Genomic DNA, 17,858 nt, shown 5'->3' with positions numbered 1-17,858 from the left:
GGTTTATGAAGAAATACTTTAAATTACTACTGAGTAGAGAAATGCAAACCAAAGCAATTCTGAAGTATGCCTTTTCACCCATCAGATTGGCTAAAATGACAAATTGGAGGGGATACACTCTTGGTGGAGCTGTGAACTGACCCAACAATTTTGGAGAGCAATTTAAATTATGCCCAGAGAGCTATGGGGCTGCAAATATCATTAGACCCAGCATTTTATTTCTCAGGGAAATAGGAAAAGAACCTAAATGTTCCAAAGTATTTATGGCAGCTCTCTTTGTCGTGGCAGGGAACAGGAAATCGGGAGGATGCATCAAATGGGGAATGGCTGAATATGTTGTGGGGTGTAATGGTATCAGAATGATACTGTGCCATAAAAAACAATGAGCAGATTAATTTAAAAAAACTTGAAAAGAACTACCATGAGATAGTGAAGAGGGAAACAAGTAGAATCAAGAGAACATTATATACAGCAACAGAAGTAATGTTTGAGGTTTCACAGGTCTGAATGTTCACTTCTAGAGAATGAACTGAGAAAGGGAAACATGTCTGTTTGCCAAACGAGGCCTTCTCTGGTATGGACAGGAGAAGAGGGGCTGAGATACATGGAAGTAAATTCTATTAATTTAAAAAAGAAGAAGAAATACACATGGAAAGGTTAAAAATGAATAAGGGGAATGAACTACTAACATGAATAGAAAGAAAAGTATTAGTTGTATGCTACATAATTTCTGGAGTAGGATGAGTTTAAGCAACTTAAGCAATTAAAAGTTCATATTGATTACATCAATCACTGTCAAGATAAATGAGAAACTGAGAATGCAAAGACACAAAGTAAAAAGACTTTCTGTTTCTGTGACAATGTTGGTGTTAAGACACTCACCCCTGCTGGTCTTGTAAATGCTTGCATTTTGTTACGTTCATATTCAATGTTGAAAAAACAAAAGTCTTAGAAGGAGTATTTAACGAGGGGCCTGGATAAAAATAATAAGGAAAGGAAGAAGAAAACAATGAATGCCATTAGAATGTCAAATTATTCATGAAGCACTCTACTATGCAACTATATTAAAGTTTTAGCTAGAATAAAACAGCCTTTAAACAAAACAACAAAAAGGGACCTGCTATGTTGCTAATGGTTATCTTTTTTTCCAGGTCTTCTTGAATTTTAAGCAAGGTTCTCTCCTGTTCCAGAGCTTCAATGTATTTTGAGTAGCACCAGGCAGACTGTAAAAAACAATTTTCAAAGTTAAATCCATAGACATTTATTCTCTCAATCAATAAAAAAGATGTACTATCTTGTAAATGCTATCAAAATTAATTTATTAATTTGTCTTTGCCAACATTTGTGACAAAAAACCATATTTGGTTTCTGTTTCCATGCAATAAATTTCAATTCCCTAATAAAGAATGAGGTAGTCAAGATTATCAAGATATTTTGACTGCTTTATTGGTTGTCTGTATGTATCAGCTTTCATTTGTAATTAGTTAATTAACATGTGTTAGAAGGCTCTAGATGGTTTAGGTTGATACATGGATTAATCGCATTGGGGTTGTGTGTGTGTGTGTGTGTGTGTGTGTGTGTGTGTGTGTGTGTTAAAATCTACCTGGACAGATCAGATGTGAATTCAGAATTTAAATTCACATTAAATAGTTTAAAAAACAAGACCCAGAGTATCTTATCTGCACGACAGATTCTGTGCCACTGATGCTCTATGTGTATGTAAATGAAACATGTTCCTGAAAGTGTTTTTTAAAGTGGTCTTATTCCATCTGAAACAAGTTGCTGCAAGGTGTCAAAGCCAATGAACTTGGAACTGAATTGTACCAATCAAGAAGCCACTGATAATGTCTTTATTCTCCCCAAATCAATCATTTCTTTTCTCTTGCTAACAACTGATTTCTATATCATTAGTCAAACTGGTTATAGAGTCAATCCAATTTGCTTAAGACATTTGAGAATATCAAAAATTACCATTCTTAGAGACCTAATCAACTAAAAATTTAAAAACACATGTATGTAGCTAATACTAAAACTTGTTTTGTATGACAAATTGGCTATGGATCCTACTTTTCTTACCTTCATAATGGATTGGGGAAGGGAGTGAAATTAGAAATGAAATTAAATAAAACTGAATTTTAATAAAATGCAAGTGGAGATTTTAATTTATTTAAATTCATTTATAACCCTTACCATACGTCTTGGAATCAATACTGTGTACTGGTTCCAAGGCAGAAGAGTGGTAAGGGCTAGGCAATGGGGGTCAAGTGACTTGCCCAGGGTCACACAGCTGGGAAGTGTCTGAGGCCAGATTTGAACCCAGGACCTCCCATTTCTAGGCGTGGCTCTCAATCCACTGAGCTACCCAGCTGCCCCTGGAGATTTTTATAAAGCAAAGAAAGGCATTGAAGGCTAAAGTTTTAAAGGGGTGACACAATCCCATAAGAGTAATATTGGAAGTACTAAAAGTAGAGAATAAAGCTGAGGTAAGGACAATTCAAAGGGATTTGTTTTTTTAAAACTTGGTTAAAAAAGAGCCTCTAAGAGAGATTAAGAATGTTGTTCTTGGTTAATGGAATATGAAAATGCATTGAAGAAGAAAAGGCAGAATTATTCAATTCTCATTTCAATTTTTTTTTCCTGACAAGTAACATTGACTTTGGATCTAAAAGGAGAGAATAAGGATGGTTAAGAGAGAAGTGAAGCCCAATATAAGAAAGCTAGTGAGTAAGAGGATGACAAGATGCCCTTGAGGAGCTCACATCTCTAGGCTTGGGAGAGAGAGGAGGCAGGGAAACTGCTGAGCCACTGCAGGATGAATGAGATCATCGGGATAGTGAAGACCCTTCGGATCAGATGGACTTCCAATTCTTGGCAAAATTCTAGAGAATGTTTCCTAAATTAACTCTTGGTAACTAGCTTGGCTTCTAGTTAGAAGATTCACGTCTAAAGTTCTTCCCCAGGATGCCTTGTCCTTCTGGTATTTCTTCACTATCTTAACAAATTTTCTTTGCTTAGTTTATTCATTTTCTCAGTCTCTTTAGTGGATTTTTTTTTAATGTGGGCCTGCAACCTTTCCCCTTCTTTTAGCAACTATAATATTTTTTAAAAATCCACTGGGTGGATTTCTAGCTATGTAGAGGTGTCAAGGGAGAACAGGGCCCCCGAAAAACTTTTCCTTCAGTTCCTGGCCAGAAGCCTTTCTTTCTGTTGCTCATGTGCGTGGAGCCGGGCCTGGTGCTGCTGGTCTGGTCTTGGAGAACTGAGCAACATCATGACCCAGCTGCTGAGAGGCTGTGGGGAAACTCAGAAGAGAAACTCTGGGAAATATACCCTGGGTGGGAAATCTGCCCCCCCCTGCTCTTATGCTTGCCCTGCTAATCCAGGCCAGGGAACAAAAAGAGAAAGGAAGGGAAAAAGGAATACGTATTTATTAAGCACCTGTACTGAAAAAAAATAGATGATGTCATTTCATCCTCACAATTACCCTGGGAAGTAGGGGTCCCTTGGATCCCCATCTTATAGAAGAGGGAGCTGAGGCAGAGGTCATGTGACTCACCCAGGGTCCCATAACTACTAAGTTATTTGTGGCTGGATTTGAACCCAGGTTCTCTTAATTCATAGCACTCTTTGCCCAGCCACCTGGATGGGGTGGGGTGCTCACTTCTGGAACCTGGGGTGGGGGGGTATAGGGAGGGTGCGGAGGGCATCCCGAGCAGCCCTGAGGGCTCAGGCCAGTGCTGGCTCTGGATCAGGTCTGTAGGAGATCCATCCTTCTCCGGACCAGACGTTAACTGCCTTGTTTGTTCCCTTTGTGTTTTATGTGTGCTTGTCTTCTCCCAGCTCTCTGCTAGGTGGGAAGGTCCTGTGTTTATGTCCCGGGCTAGGAACCTGCCAAAAGGCCCCAGATGGACAGCCATGCCATTGAAAATACAGAAAATAAGAACCGAGAAAGTTGAATGTAAATGAATATACTATCAAATTGTGTCACATTCTATATTTTTTAACCCTTATCTTGTCCTAGAATCGATATCAATTATCAGTTCTGTGGCAGAAGAGATGTAAGGGCTTGGCAGGGGAGGTTAAGTGACTTGGCCAGGGTCACACAGCTAGGAAGTGTCTGGGGCCATATTTGAACCCAGGACTTCCGTTCTTTAGGCCTGGCTTTTGAGCCACTGGGTCACCCCACATTCTACATTTATTAAAAGAGAAGGAAACGTTTTCACTGTTGAAGAAATCGCCAAAACAATATTTTAACAAAACTAAAATGAATCGAAAAAGAATGTATTACTATTTACTCTTAAGTTAATCTATAGAAAAATTTGTGCCAGGCCCCAGGTATACAAGTACAAAGGTGAAGGCATTGTCTTGGGGGAGAGAGGGGGCCAAGGAGGGGCTATCTGGGTTGGGAACATGCCTGGTAGGGGGAAGGGGAGTACTGGGGGAGGGGCCAAGAGCCCTTTTCCGGTTCCGGGGCAGTATTAATTGTAGAAGGAGGTGAGAGGGGAAGGGTCCAGTGCTAGGATGGATGGCCAGGAGGCTGCGGAGGGAAGGGGAGCCTCTGCCAGGTGCTGGGGGGGGGGGGGCAGGGCAGAGAGAAGGGGAGCCAGCGGGCCGAGGTGGGGGGTGCGGAGGGAGGGGCAGGCAGGGTGGTCTCGGTAGAGGAAAGGCTCTGCCTCCTCCTTACCTTGCTGCCATAAGCAGGGGTCTGTGCCGAGGTGCTCGGTTTCCCGGAAACAGAGGCTGTACTGGCTCTCGACGATGCCTTGAGTGTAAATGGACAGTCAATTGTTAGAGTTGAATAGCGAGAAAAGCAGGTTATCAGGACCATCTTGTGTTTCTAAAATGTTACACCATCTTGGTGGGGTATAGCCACATGAAGAGCAGGCAAACGTGTAGCTTGTGATTTTTTTGAACCATCCTTTCATTATTCATCTTAAACTTTTCTCATTATTCTAAAGTCATTTGATTTTCATAAAACAAGTATCCCTTCCTTCCCCATCATGGGGACAAGGTGTGCCGCACCTCTGAGATCTGGAAAGTCTGGGTAATATTTTTTGGCCCTCCCTTTCTTTTATGGAGGTGTTTACTTAGTGTAAAATGTGGATTAAGTATTTGGTCATAGGCTGTGTATTATTAACTTTGTGTGTCCTCTGCTGGCTTTCTCTTTCTTTTTTGTAAACTTTAAGTTTTTACGCATTTTAACTTAAAAAAAAAAAAAAAGCCAAGTACCAGGGACCTGTATGGACAGGCTGATGTCCCTCCAGACCCTTGCCTCCCAGGCCTCATCTTTAGCCCCATCAGCTTCCCTGGCTCTGATAAAGGGTCCAACACTGCCCACGCCAAAGGAGAAGCCATTTCTCTGGCTGTAGAGCTGCAGCCGCTACCTAATTTTCCTCTAACAGTTTTCTTTATCCATAGTCGGATTTGTTGGCTCCGGAGAATTCAGAAAGTTTATAGCTTATCCTCTCCTGAGGCAGAAAGACTGCTCATCTAGGGCACAAGTTAGAGCCCAAAGCATCTAAACTGTGGTCCTATGAAGGGACAAATACATTATATCTTTCATCTTGGCCTATTCTAAATAGAATAGAATATTCTACATAGAATTGGTTTGTGACTTTTCTGGCATTTGTCTACTATTTTTTTAGGTTGACCTAATCTGTATTTTGACAGTCTTCATGAGTGTGCCATCTAAAGGTTTGCTTTATTTTTAAAATCAAACATATCTTTTAAAAAATTGTTCCCCAAATGATTCCAAAATAAAATTTGTTTTCTATTATAAATTAATGTAGGCAAACTACTATAAAAGTATGGCAAAGGAAATTTTCAAATAAATTGAGAGTATTTCACATGAGTGCATGATCTGACTTGATCTTATTTCTATAGGTTTCACTCTGTAATTCTTGTTTCTCTACTAGAACAAGTGGTTCTTAAGCTCCATAAGCCATATCTGACACTCTTGACGGAAAAATCTTGAAAGCCACTTGGATGGGGGTCCCTTGCCTTTTCCCTCAGACTGGACAAGGGTTCAAACAAGCCTGACTCCTCTGTGACCCAGGCAGGCTGGGCCTGGGTCTCTTCCAACATCCTTGAGCACCAAGTATGGCCAGGCACTAGTTAACTGCCCATCTTCCCCTCTCCTTCAGGCTGCTCCATTGCTTTCTCAGGGGATGTCCAAACCCTCCTCACTCTTCTCTCTGTGATGAGTGGGGTCATCTGTGCCTCATTGGTGAACAGCTCCAGGTGCTCTTGCAAGGCCCCATCAGGCTTACAAAGCTGCTGGGGCTCAGACCCACCCTCAGAGCCTCCATGATACTGAGCACTATTCTCCCCTCCTATTCTTTTTTTTAATCCTTCCCTTCCATCTCATTCAATACTGTGTATTGGCTCCAAGGCAGAAGAGTGGTAAGGGCTAGGCAATGGGGGTCAAGTGACTTGCCCAGGGTCACACAGATGGGAAGTGTCTGAGGCCACATTTGAACCTAGGACTTCTCTGGTCTAGGCCTGACTACGCACTGAGCCACCTCACTGGCCCCTGCACCCTGCCTCCCTAGCTTCACTCCCTAGTCCTCCCTTCCACCTCCTCTGTCATACCAGGAGCCCGTCCTTCCTTCTATCCCTTGTCCCCTCCTTATGCTTGGGGTGCATGTCCTCCTTTTCTGGTCTTCCAGGAGCTGCTGATTCTCTTCTGACTCAGCTTCTCCAGTACGCCTTTTCCTGCTCGTGTCCCTCTCAGCCTGCCTCTAAGCCCTGGTGATTGTAGAATGGGGGTGGGGGGTGGGTTAGACTAGATGAGGTGCGTGCTGTCTTCCCTGGGGACACCATGAGAGTCCTGCAGTCTGAGGCTGTGCTGAGGGCTCATCAACCCAGAGCTTGCTGGGTGACTGAATGAATTCTCTGCCTCCTTTTCCCTCCTCTAACTCTCTGACACATATATGTCATCACGGTTGCCTTTTAAAGCTCTGAATACAAGCCCCGAGCTTCATCTTACCTTTGATTTGCTCTCTTCACCGCCAAGGCTCTGTCTTTTCTTAGATTCTCTTCTTCTCTCTAAGGCACTTAAAACTTTTTCTTCAGTTAAATTGCTTTGAAACTCACAAAAGCCTGGCCAGTATTTAAAAAGAACCCCAAAAATTGTCATCTGGGCAGAAACAAAAGGATACTAAGGTTACAACTTTATAGACTTACTCTGATTTAAAATATAATTTACCATAATCATGGATTACTATTCTTTGCTTAGTATCCAGCATGTTTCCTGCAATTTATTGTCTCTAGGCAGCTTCATATAAGCTATACATATGCTAATTATCCTTTTTTTAAGCAATGAGAAGTCTTTATTTTTTAAGATGCAATTTAAAGACATTTTCTTCTTTATATGTCCCATACCAATTGACTGAATTAATAAAAACATCCATTAGGTTTTGGGAAGGTTTTTCTTTTTAAAAAGGAATTTATGGTTTCTCTTAAAAATTATTAAACACACTGCTGTTTTATCCAAATATTCTAAACATTTAGTTCATCAAGGGAAAAAATCCCCACTTTTTTCTTTTGGAGAAAGGAAATACTGTTTTGCCTCTGGAAAAAACCCTTAAACAACACTGCAGATGCAAGAATAAATCTCAGACAAGTTTTAAATGATATAATCTTTCTTTTTATGTGAGAGCAAGAAAAGCAACATTTAAAAACAGAATGGTGCCCTTAACTAATGCCCTCTCTTAGGATATTCCACATTAAGTGATTGTGATATTTACCTAGATAAGAATTGTGCCTGAGAGCCTGTGCCAAGTTCTTTCATTAGTTCTGTGAAGTACATGTATTATTTCTTGCAAAAACTTAGTACTGCCACATCTGATCAGACTATTATCCTAAGAAATTCTACATCTTGCTGCTTATTAGCTATGGCTTTTGTTTAATGTTGTTTTTTTAAAAAAATGAACCAACTTATTAGGCTTTAAGCTGGCTGTTAGAGAAGGTAATAAGTATTTATTGAACATGTATACTATGTGCGCCATTTGCTATACTAAATATTTCTCATTTGATAATTATTAGTGGGAGGCTTGGGGGGTATTTAATTTACTTATTTTATAATATCAGTTCTAAGACAGAAGAGTGCAAGGAGTAGGCAATTGGGGTTAAGTGACTTGCCAAGGATCATACAGCTAGGAAGTAACTGAGATCAGATTTGAATCCAGGTCCTCCTGATTCCAGGCCTGGCATGCTATATCCACTCTGCTACCTGGTTGCTCCAATAATTATTATTATGATAACTATTAAGACAAAAGAAAACAATCATTCCTTAATATATAGATGCTCAGTGATTAGTTTATGTTATGAAGTAAGAGATTTGATTTTTCCTAATTTCAGACTTTTTTCTATTCAGATTTATGATTTCATGTTACTTATTTTTCTCCTATCACCTATCTCTCCCTCTGTATCTGTTTGTCTATTCATCCATCCATCCATCCATCCATCCATCCATCCATCCATCCATCCATCCATGCACCCATGCATCTACTCCTCTACCCATCCACCCATCTGCCCATCCACCCAACTATCTATCTATCTATCTATCTATCTATCTATCTATCTATCTATCTATCTATCTATCTATCTATCTATCTATCTATCTATCTATCTATCTTTTCCTGGACCTGTTGATAGAAGGAACTTTCACGATGAGGAAATTTTCTTCAGGAGCTAAAGTGACTTGTTCAAGGTCACATGGCCAGAAGCATGACTTGAATCTGTCCTGACTGCACTAGGCCATGCTACCCTCTCCAAATTTTATTAGTGATTCTAAAATTATTAACTGCATTTATAGCTCCAGTATTTATATCTGTAGCCTCCTGGGGTCAGTAACTTCAAAGAATATATATACGTATTTGATCATTCTAATATTTTCCTAATAATTATTTAAGTAATCCCTTGTTTTAATCCTAAAGAACCTCAATCAATTTGAATGTGGACTTCCTTTTTAAATAAATACTCATTAACTTCCTTTGTCTATACCCTCTATCTTAGAATTGATATTAAGTGTCAGTTCCAAGGCAGAAGAGTGGTAAGAGCTAGGCAATGGGGGTTATGACTTGCCCAGGGTCACACAACTAGGAAGTATCCAAGGTCAAATTTGAACCCAGGACCTCCCATCTCTAGGCCTGGTTCTCAATCCACTGAACCATCTAGTTCTCCTTATCCTTTTTTCTTATACACTAAATTATTCTTTTTTTCAGTAAACTCTTCATAAACCCCTGTGCTTCCTAGTGCCCAAGTAATGTCTGTGCACTTTGGCTGCATCAGTACTGTAAAAAATAGACTCGAACTCTGGACTTCAATCCCCACAAGCCCTTGCTCCACTTCCCCAGAATGCCTTGTAATCTCACCTGGGCCAAGATCGAGAAAGGATTTAACCTGATGGCAAAGGTTTTTGTGTCTCTCTTGGACTTCCGTTTTGGGGCAGACGTGGCTCTTTTCATAATGTAGGTGAGGTTGTGTCTAGGCCTCTCTGTGGCCTGGACACGTGTTTTCTTATCCTGTATTTTCTTTAATCCTTAACTTTTAATAAACCTCTAAAAAATATAATACTCCTTGCAGAGAGAAACTAATTTCTACCTGCCTCAGTCTCCCCATATTCCTAAATTTTAACTGTTACAATACAGGGAAACAACATCCAAAAGGCACTCCATTGGAAAGCATGTAGAGAGTCCTCTAGCACCTAGTCTCAGAGTTGGAAGGGACCTCAAAAGTCATCCAGGTTATTCCTAAACAGTTACTCTGAAATCATCCTGACAGATGGTCATCCCATCTCTCTTTAGAGACCTCTGCTGCTTTCTCAAGATAGCTCATTTCATTTTTTTGATAGCTCTAACCCTTCACTGAGTGGCAGAAGAGTAGAATAGATGGGCCAAGAATATCTGGGTTCAAGTCATGTCTCGAACCCACATGCACTAATTTTGTAACTAACTATGGATAAGTCACTTAACCACTCAATATCATGGGGCACCCTTACTGATCTGCTGCATCAGTGCAGGGAATTTTCACACTGATCTCCAACGTGCCAGTGAAACCAGGTCTGACCCAATAATTATAATAATGCTTGAGGTTTTCCTAATACTGAACTTAAGTTTTTGCAAAATACAAACTTGGTAAAGATATATACTTATGGGTACATACTCAGATTGATAACAACATATGTAGTCAGAAAAGTCCATTAAGTCAGAAGAGCAGCAACCCTTGCTAGGAATTTTTTATGTAGTATTCACTTAAAAGTAGATCTTAGTACATTTAGTCTCTTGCTATTCGAGATCTCCAGGATAAAGGGTTACACATGTGCTTTAACTCACTAATGCCTCCAAGCTTTTGGAAGAACTTAACGATCTGACAAGAGCTGCTGGGAAAACTAGAAAATGGTATGGCAGAAACAAGGCAAAGACAAACAAAACATCTCATGCCATATACCAATGTCAAAAAGGACACAATGATTTAGAAATAAAGAGTGATACCATAAACAAGTTAGGGGAATACAGAATAGTGTACCTTTCAGACCTATGGATAAAGGAAGAATTTATGACCAAACCAGACACAGAGAACATTATGAGATGTAAAATAAATGGCTTTGGCTACATTGAATTTAAAAGTTTTTGCACAAAATCACTGTAACCAAAATTAAAAGAGAAACAACAAACTGAGGGAAATAATTTATAGCAAGTGTCTCTGACAAGGGCCTTGTTTCTCAAATATATAGAGAACTGAGTCAAATTTACAAGAGTACAAGTCATTCCTCAAAGTGGTCAAAAGATGTGAACAGGCAGTTCTCAGATGAAGAAACAAAAAATATCTTTAGTCATATGAAAAAATGCTCCAAATCACTATTAATTTGAGAACATAGATGGCAAAAGTAAAAATTGTTATTGACATGTAAAAATTTTGATTTTTAAAAAATATCACTAATTCTACATAGTTTGACCAGCCCTTAAGGTCCAAAACCTGAAAAGAAAAGAAAAAAAAGTAATTTCTTAGATACCCAGTTCCTGAGATTTGAGTTTTTTTAAACTGCTGGAACATCACTTGTATTTATATCCTCCACTTTATTTCCATTGATAACCCTAAAGTATATACCTTCATTGCTATCTACCTGGCCCATTGTTAACCTTTTTAAAACAGATCTCCTTACATCTAGTACCTGAAGATATTCTTTATAGCACAATTCAAATTCTACTTTATCCTTGGATCCTCAATCAGCAACGAAATTTTCCTTGGACCTCACACATATAATTGAATGTATACTTAACTGTCACATGAAGCAGCCAGGTGTTACAGTGGATAGAGTGCTGGGTCTGGAGGCAGGAAGACATCATCCCGAGTTCAAATCTGACCTCTGACATGTCTTAACTGTGTGACTAAGTAACTAAGTTACTTAGTTCCAACTGTCTAGCCCTTGCCATTCTTCTGCCTTGGAACCAATATTTAGTACTGATTCTATGGCAGACAGTGAGGAGTCAAAAAAAAAAAGAAAGAAAATAGCAAACCACTCCAGTATCTGTGCCGAGGAATCCCTAAACGGGGTTCATAAAGAGTTGGAGGGGGCAGCTGGATGGCTCAGTGAATTGAGAGCCAGGCCCAGAGACGGGAGGTCCTGTATTGATTCTAAGACAGAAGCTAAGTGTTTAAAAAAAAAAGTTGGACACAATTGAAATGATTGAACACCAACATAATTGCATACAAATATTGTGTTCTAGTCATCTGTTTGAGTCTTATTGTCTTCCTCTGTTAGACTTAATGCAAATTCTATGAAGTCAGATGTAATTTTAATGAAAAACAAAACACCTTTTCAATGAATTTAATGAACAGTCTATAAAATCTGGTGCCACTAGACTTTCTCAGATTTCTCACTGTACCTATCTCATCTCTTTCCAATTCATGTTCTACAGAGCTGTCAGAACTGACATTCCTAAAGTACAAGTTTGACAATCCTCTGCCCCTACTCAAGAAGCTTCAGTGACTCCTTCACACTTTTAGGTTAAAATGCAAACGCCTTTGCCTAGTGAGACATTCCCTGTCTTTCTGTACTACTGCCCATTACTCTCCTTCAGCATTTAGTGTTCCAGCTCCTTCACTGACTCACTGTTCCCCATTTGGGACACTCTAGGTCCTTGCCTAAGTTGTCCCCTGAGCCTGGAATGCGCTCCCTCCTGGCCTCTGCCTCTTAAAATAGCCTTCTTCCTTCCAGGATCATCAAGGGCCACTCACTACCCAAGGACTTCTTGCCCAGTGTTGGGGCCTAGCCCTTTATGCTCCTGTCTATTTCTCCGCTGCAGGAAATGCCCTCAAGGAGTTCACCTTCTAGTAAGGAAGACAAACAAATAATCATACCATACACAGCATATACAGGATGGATTGCTGGAGAATCTCAGAGGGAAAGCATGAACTGGCTCCTCTTTTCTTTTCCCTCTCCGCTATCTCTTTGGGTTCTCTCATTGGCTCCCAAGGATTCCATTATCTCTCTATGCACATGATTTCTAGATCTATAAATCTAGGCCTAATCTCCTGAGCTACAGACCTGCAGTAATATCTGTATATGAGACAACTCAAACTGGACTTCCCATAGACATCTCAAACTCAGCATATCCAAAAAAGAATTCCTTGCCCAAAACTTTCCCCGCTTTGACACTTTCCTAAGATTGCCCCGGACACTACAGAGCGCTTTATCGCCTAGGTTGCATTTTCAACACTTCTCAGTCCCCCCACAGTTCAAAACGTTGCCAAATCCTGAAAATTCTATCTTTACAACAGCTCTTCTCTACACCTCCTCTCTATTTCCATAAGCCACCAGCATAGTTCTAGCCAACACCTCTCCTCTCCTGTGGACCAACATTTTCAGTCTCTCCCACAACTCCAGTGCATCTTCTTTTAGCTCCTAAAGTGATTTTCTTTCTTTCTTTTTTTTTTTAAACCCTTACCTTCCATCTTGGAATCAATACTATGTAAGTAGTAAGGGCTAGACAATGGGGGTTAAGTGACTTGCCTAGGGTCACACAGCTAGGAAGTGTCTAAGGCCAGATTTGAAGCCAGGACCTCCCATCTCTAGGTCTGCCTCTCAATCCACTGAGCTACCCAACTGCCCCCTCCTAAAGTGATTTTCCTAAAGATCTAGGTATGACCATATGACCCCCTCCTATTAAATAAACTCCCGATTACTTCCAGAATCAAATACAAACTCCTCTGTCTGGTATTTGAAAATCCTTCATAAATGGTCCCCCTTCCTACATTTTTAGTCTTCATACATCTTGCTACCCTTCGTGCAGCTTCCCTGGGTGACCTGCTGTTCTTCACATGTGGCACTCTACGTCTCCTCTTTAAGCCTTTGCACTGGCTGTTCTATATGTCTGGAATGTTCTCCCTCCTCTTTAGTTACCCTGGCTTTTTCCAGGATTCAAGTCAAATCCTGTCTTCTACAGAAGTTCTCGTCTTCTCCCAGCTGCTGGTGCCTCCTTTTCTGAGATTTACCTTATGTCTACTCTATAAGTGGATACTCTACTATATTATATAAGGTGTTTACCTTATATATTTCTCTGTTTTTTTACATGTCTCCCTTAATATGTTGTAAGCTCTTTGAGGGTGGGGAGTTTGAGCCTTTGTTTAAATGTCTAGTGCTTACCACAATAAGGACTAAGTAAATGCTGTCCGACTCACTCACTCACTATTGATAACTATGCAATTGCATTTTTATTAAAATTTCAAGTTTGCCTTATTACTTATGTGTTATATACTAATATCTAGAAACACGTGAGGTTTAAAAGTTTGATCTGTCATTTTGTGTCCTGTAAATTACTATCACATCTTCTTCTGTTCTTCTTTAATGTCATGCCTACTATCGTCCAGTTTTTTATAGTAACCAATTTTATAGTTTTATGTAGGAATTTATCTTTATCCTCCTCTTCAATTTTTCAATAATCAGTTCATTTCTTGCCAAACACATTCTTCCCAGGCCTCTGGAGATGTACTTTCTTCATTACCTGGAGCCTCTCATTATGATATCATAAATTTTTGTCCAGAAAAGGGAATTCTATTTTCCTTACTACCATGTAACCAGCTGTTTTTGATTTCCATATTCTTTCTCTTTCAAAATAAGAGCCTTCCAAAGAAGAATGAAAATGCCTTTTTTTTGCTCTTAAGTCCCTAAATTTCCAAGTCTTGACTTTAAAATCACTAAAATTATGGTGGCTTGTTTTCTGGAGAACTTTGATAACAGATTTCTATCTTGAATCAGTGCTCTAATAAGCCACCACACACTTAGATTAATACTATAAATGGCGTTATTCTTCCCTCCACAGGTCATCATCACAAGTCATATGTTAAATACTGTAACAATCATAAATAACAATCATACTGAATCATAGAGAAGTCTTCTGTTATGTATTGTGTCCCTTCCCATGTCACTGCTCCTATCATCTAGTCTTGAGATCCTCTTTATTTATTTATTGGTGGCATCTCCCCCAAATTATGTGCCTGATTCTCTTAAACTCTAACTCCTACAAGTATAAATATATGTGTGTGTGTGTAAACACACACATACATATCTGTGCTTTATAGTCTAAGCATTTTGGCTAGTAGCATTGGGAAAGGAGGCAGCTAGGTAATTCAGTGGATAAAGTGCTGGGTCTAGAGTACAAATCCAGACTCAGATAGTTCTGAACTGTGTGGCTCTGGGCAAGTCATTTTACTTCTTTTTGCCTTAATCTCCCTGGAGAAGGAAATGACAAACCACTCCAGTATCTTTGCCAAGAAAATCCCATGAACAGTATGGGCCAAGGGGTCATGAAGAATTGGACACAAACAACTGAACACACATTGGAAAGAGGGTTTGATTTATACACTACACAGGTTCAGCAAATGGGAAATGAGTTACAATGTTCCAGATCTCAGGGACACACTGGCTTTTAGCAGAAAATTCTAGATACTTAGACTGCATTATACAGTAATCTCTTTAAAGCAAAAGGCTAATTATTTTTTTCCTTTGTGTCTCCAGAATCAAACATACAGTCTTGGACCCAGTAAGTGCTGACCAAATGTTTGACTTTCCACCTCTCTTCTGTCTCAGCCCTGTATCCATTATCTTAAAGAAGTCATTTAGGATTTCATTTTCCTATTTTCCAAACCTGTATACTTTATGTAAAGGAGGCATTTAAATTTCACTTCACTTATTTTGTGGACTATAATAATTTTCCTATCTTCCAAAATATGTATCTTTTGGGATCTACATGTTTTACACATCTTTGTGGTCACTGATTTTTTTGTTTGATTTATATTTTCCAATATTTTTGTTTATATTTATCATATTCTTATTGATGTGCTCAGTGTATGTATGTTTTACAACAGCAATTTCCTAATATATCCTTGTTTCCTCTTTTATTCTTCCTTTAAACAAAGAAAAACTGTTAGGAAACTGTCCCCAAAAGGTTATTGCTTTAGTTGTAAATATTTGAAAAAGAGATAAGGGAAGAAGAGAGGCAAGGAAGAGGAGGTAGAGAGAGGTTTGTAAAATAGAAACATAAAATTATAAAAATTCTGATATTTAATTTGTTGTATAAGGTGAATCATACTCTTGAATCTCAGTGTCATGCAGAGATAGTTTAGATTTAAGTAAAAATTATCCTGGAACCAAGAAAATCCAATTTTTTTTGTTTGCCAAATAAGTCTATCCATGTTTATCCATAGATTTAATTAGCCGGTTTTCAAAGAGGTTTAGCCATATCTGGTGGTTTCTTACCTGTGCCTCTCTAAACACATAAGGTCCTAACTCTTTCCTGTGCTCTATAATCTTCTGAGCTTGATCAAATGGAAGGTCAATTTGCAGAGTTGGTGGGATACTGGAATTAATAAAGCAGTTGATTATAGTGGTAATCTTATTCTGGATAATGGCATCATCACAGTGAGAATGGCACAAATCCTGTACAGTGAGGGAAGAAAGAAGAAATGGTAAAATTTTCATGTGCCTTATTAACTATTGACTAAACCAGCATGACCTTTGGCAAATCAGCTTCTCTGGACCCAAGTTCCCTGTCTGTCAAATGAGGAGCTTGGACTAAATGACTCTAAGCTTCCTGTAGAGTTTCTTTATATCAAAGCCTTATTCAGGTTACATCTTTTTTAGTTAGGCAACATGCTAAAGGATAGGAGTCGGGCCCAAAAAAAGTCTCTGCCTCAAGGAATTTTTGCCCTCTAATGAGACAACTGGTCCTTTTCTAGGTATATACAAGGTATGGAATCATAATAAAAGGTAGCATTTAAAGTTTGCAAAGGGCTTTACAACTATTTCTCTTAATTCCCTTTACTGTGTAATCCAACTTCATTGTTCTACTAAAATGCCTCTCTCCAAAGCTGAGAGACCTTTTAATTGCCAAATCCAATGTCATTGTCTCAATCCTTGACCTCTCTGCAGACTTTGCACCATCCATCACTCTCATGCCTTTGATACCGTTCTTTTTCTCTGGGTTTTTGGAACACCTCTCCTGCTTCTCCTCCTGCTTAGCTAACTTCTCAGTCTTCTTTAATGGAGCTTCAACCAGGCCACATCTACTAACCATGGGTGTCCCACAAGGCTCCATCCTGGGCCCACTTCACTTTTCCCTTTATACTATTTTACTTGGTGATTGTATCAGTGCTTATGGATACAATTATCTTTCTGCTGATGATTCTCAGAGCTACTCATTCAATCCCAATCTCTATTTATCTCCAGTCTCACCTCCAACTGTCTTTCAGACACCTCAGACTGGATGTCCAACAGACATCTTCAATCCAAATGTCCAAAAGTGACCTCATCTTTTCCATTCTAAATTTCCTTGTTATTATTGAGGGGACTATCCCCTTTCTCAGACCCCCAAGCTCTCAATTTGGGTTTCATCCTCAACTTCTCATTATCTTTCACCCTACCCCACCCTCACCCCCCACTGCCATATCTAGTCTATTGCCAAGGCCCTGTCAATTTACTTTTGCATTATTTCTCAAATACACCCCCTTCTTTTCTTTGGTATTGCCACCACTCTTGTATAGGGCCTTATCCCTCCCCCCACCCCTCCTCCCCAGACTATTGCAGTAACCCACCTGCCCTAAGTCTCTAGCCCCACTCCAGTTAATCCTCCATTCAAATGCCAAACTGATTTTCCTAAAGCACAGTCCAACCATGGGATGGCCATACTCAAACTCCAGAAGCTCCCTTTCACCTTTATGAGGAAAAGCAAAATCCTTTTGGCATTTAAAGTCCTTCATAACCTAGCCCCCTCCTATTTCCTAGTCTTTTTTGCATCTTGCTCCATGGCATTGGCCTTTTTGCTGTGCCAAGAACAAGATAGTCCATTTTCTCTGCTCTGGGCATTTTTCTCTGGTCATTTTCCACGCCTGGAAAAGCTGGGGCAGCCTTTTGTCTTTCTGTGAACTCTAGTGGGTAAGCACAGTGTACACACACCATCGTATCTTTACAAGCAGCTTAGGAAGCAGTGGTTGTTATGTTCCTCTTGTATAGGAGAGGAAACTGAGGCTGAAAGAGGTGAAGGGATTGCCCGTGGGCAAAGAGCTACTAAGTGTTGGAAGCAAGATTAACCTCAGCTGTTCCTAACTCTAGGTCAAGTGCTCTTTGCAGTGTCTCAGCTAGCTGTCCATACCAGAGTTGGAAGGAATTCTCAAAGGGGAAGGCACTCACACCTAGGGGCAGCAGGAAGGGCCTCCAGCCAAGTGGGATTTGAGCTGAGCCTTGAAGGAAGTCAGGGAAACTAAGTGGCAAGAAGGAAGAGCATATCCAGAGGACAGGCCCTTGATTTTCCTCAGCTGACTTGATTAGAGCAATTTGTGAGCCTCCTCACAGATGG

The 17,858-nt window shown here is 39.8% G+C and overlaps 1 protein-coding gene across 8 annotated transcripts in view; it reads right to left on the bottom strand.

Annotated features, from left to right (window-relative positions):
- RGS22 (regulator of G protein signaling 22) overlaps positions 1–17,858 on the bottom strand; it is a 179,188-nt gene that overhangs the window by 6,483 nt on the left and 154,847 nt on the right. For 7 of the 8 annotated variants that reach the window (XR_008917546.1, XR_008917547.1, XR_008917549.1 and 4 more), the window contains 5 exons: positions 15,764–15,943; positions 6,989–7,138; positions 4,685–4,762; positions 1,118–1,223; positions 883–973 (listed from right to left, as the gene is read on the bottom strand). Coding sequence is in view for 2 of the 8 variants with exons in the window: in XM_056823271.1 (XP_056679249.1) it covers positions 883–973; positions 1,118–1,223; positions 4,685–4,762; positions 6,989–7,138; positions 15,764–15,943 (605 nt within the window). In the remaining 6 variants the exon portion in view is untranslated. Of the gene's footprint in view, positions 1–882; positions 974–1,117; positions 1,224–4,684; positions 4,763–6,988; positions 7,139–8,142; positions 8,265–15,763; positions 15,944–17,858 lie in introns of those variants that run through there. The other variant, XM_056823272.1, reaches the window with a different exon arrangement.

The sequence above is a fragment of the Monodelphis domestica genome, chromosome 3 (assembly GCF_027887165.1).
Source record: "Monodelphis domestica isolate mMonDom1 chromosome 3, mMonDom1.pri, whole genome shotgun sequence".
In the NCBI taxonomy this organism is placed as follows: domain Eukaryota; kingdom Metazoa; phylum Chordata; class Mammalia; order Didelphimorphia; family Didelphidae; genus Monodelphis; species Monodelphis domestica.
The sequence above is the reverse complement of the archived record's forward strand: the minus strand, read 5'-3'. Positions and strand labels throughout refer to the sequence as shown.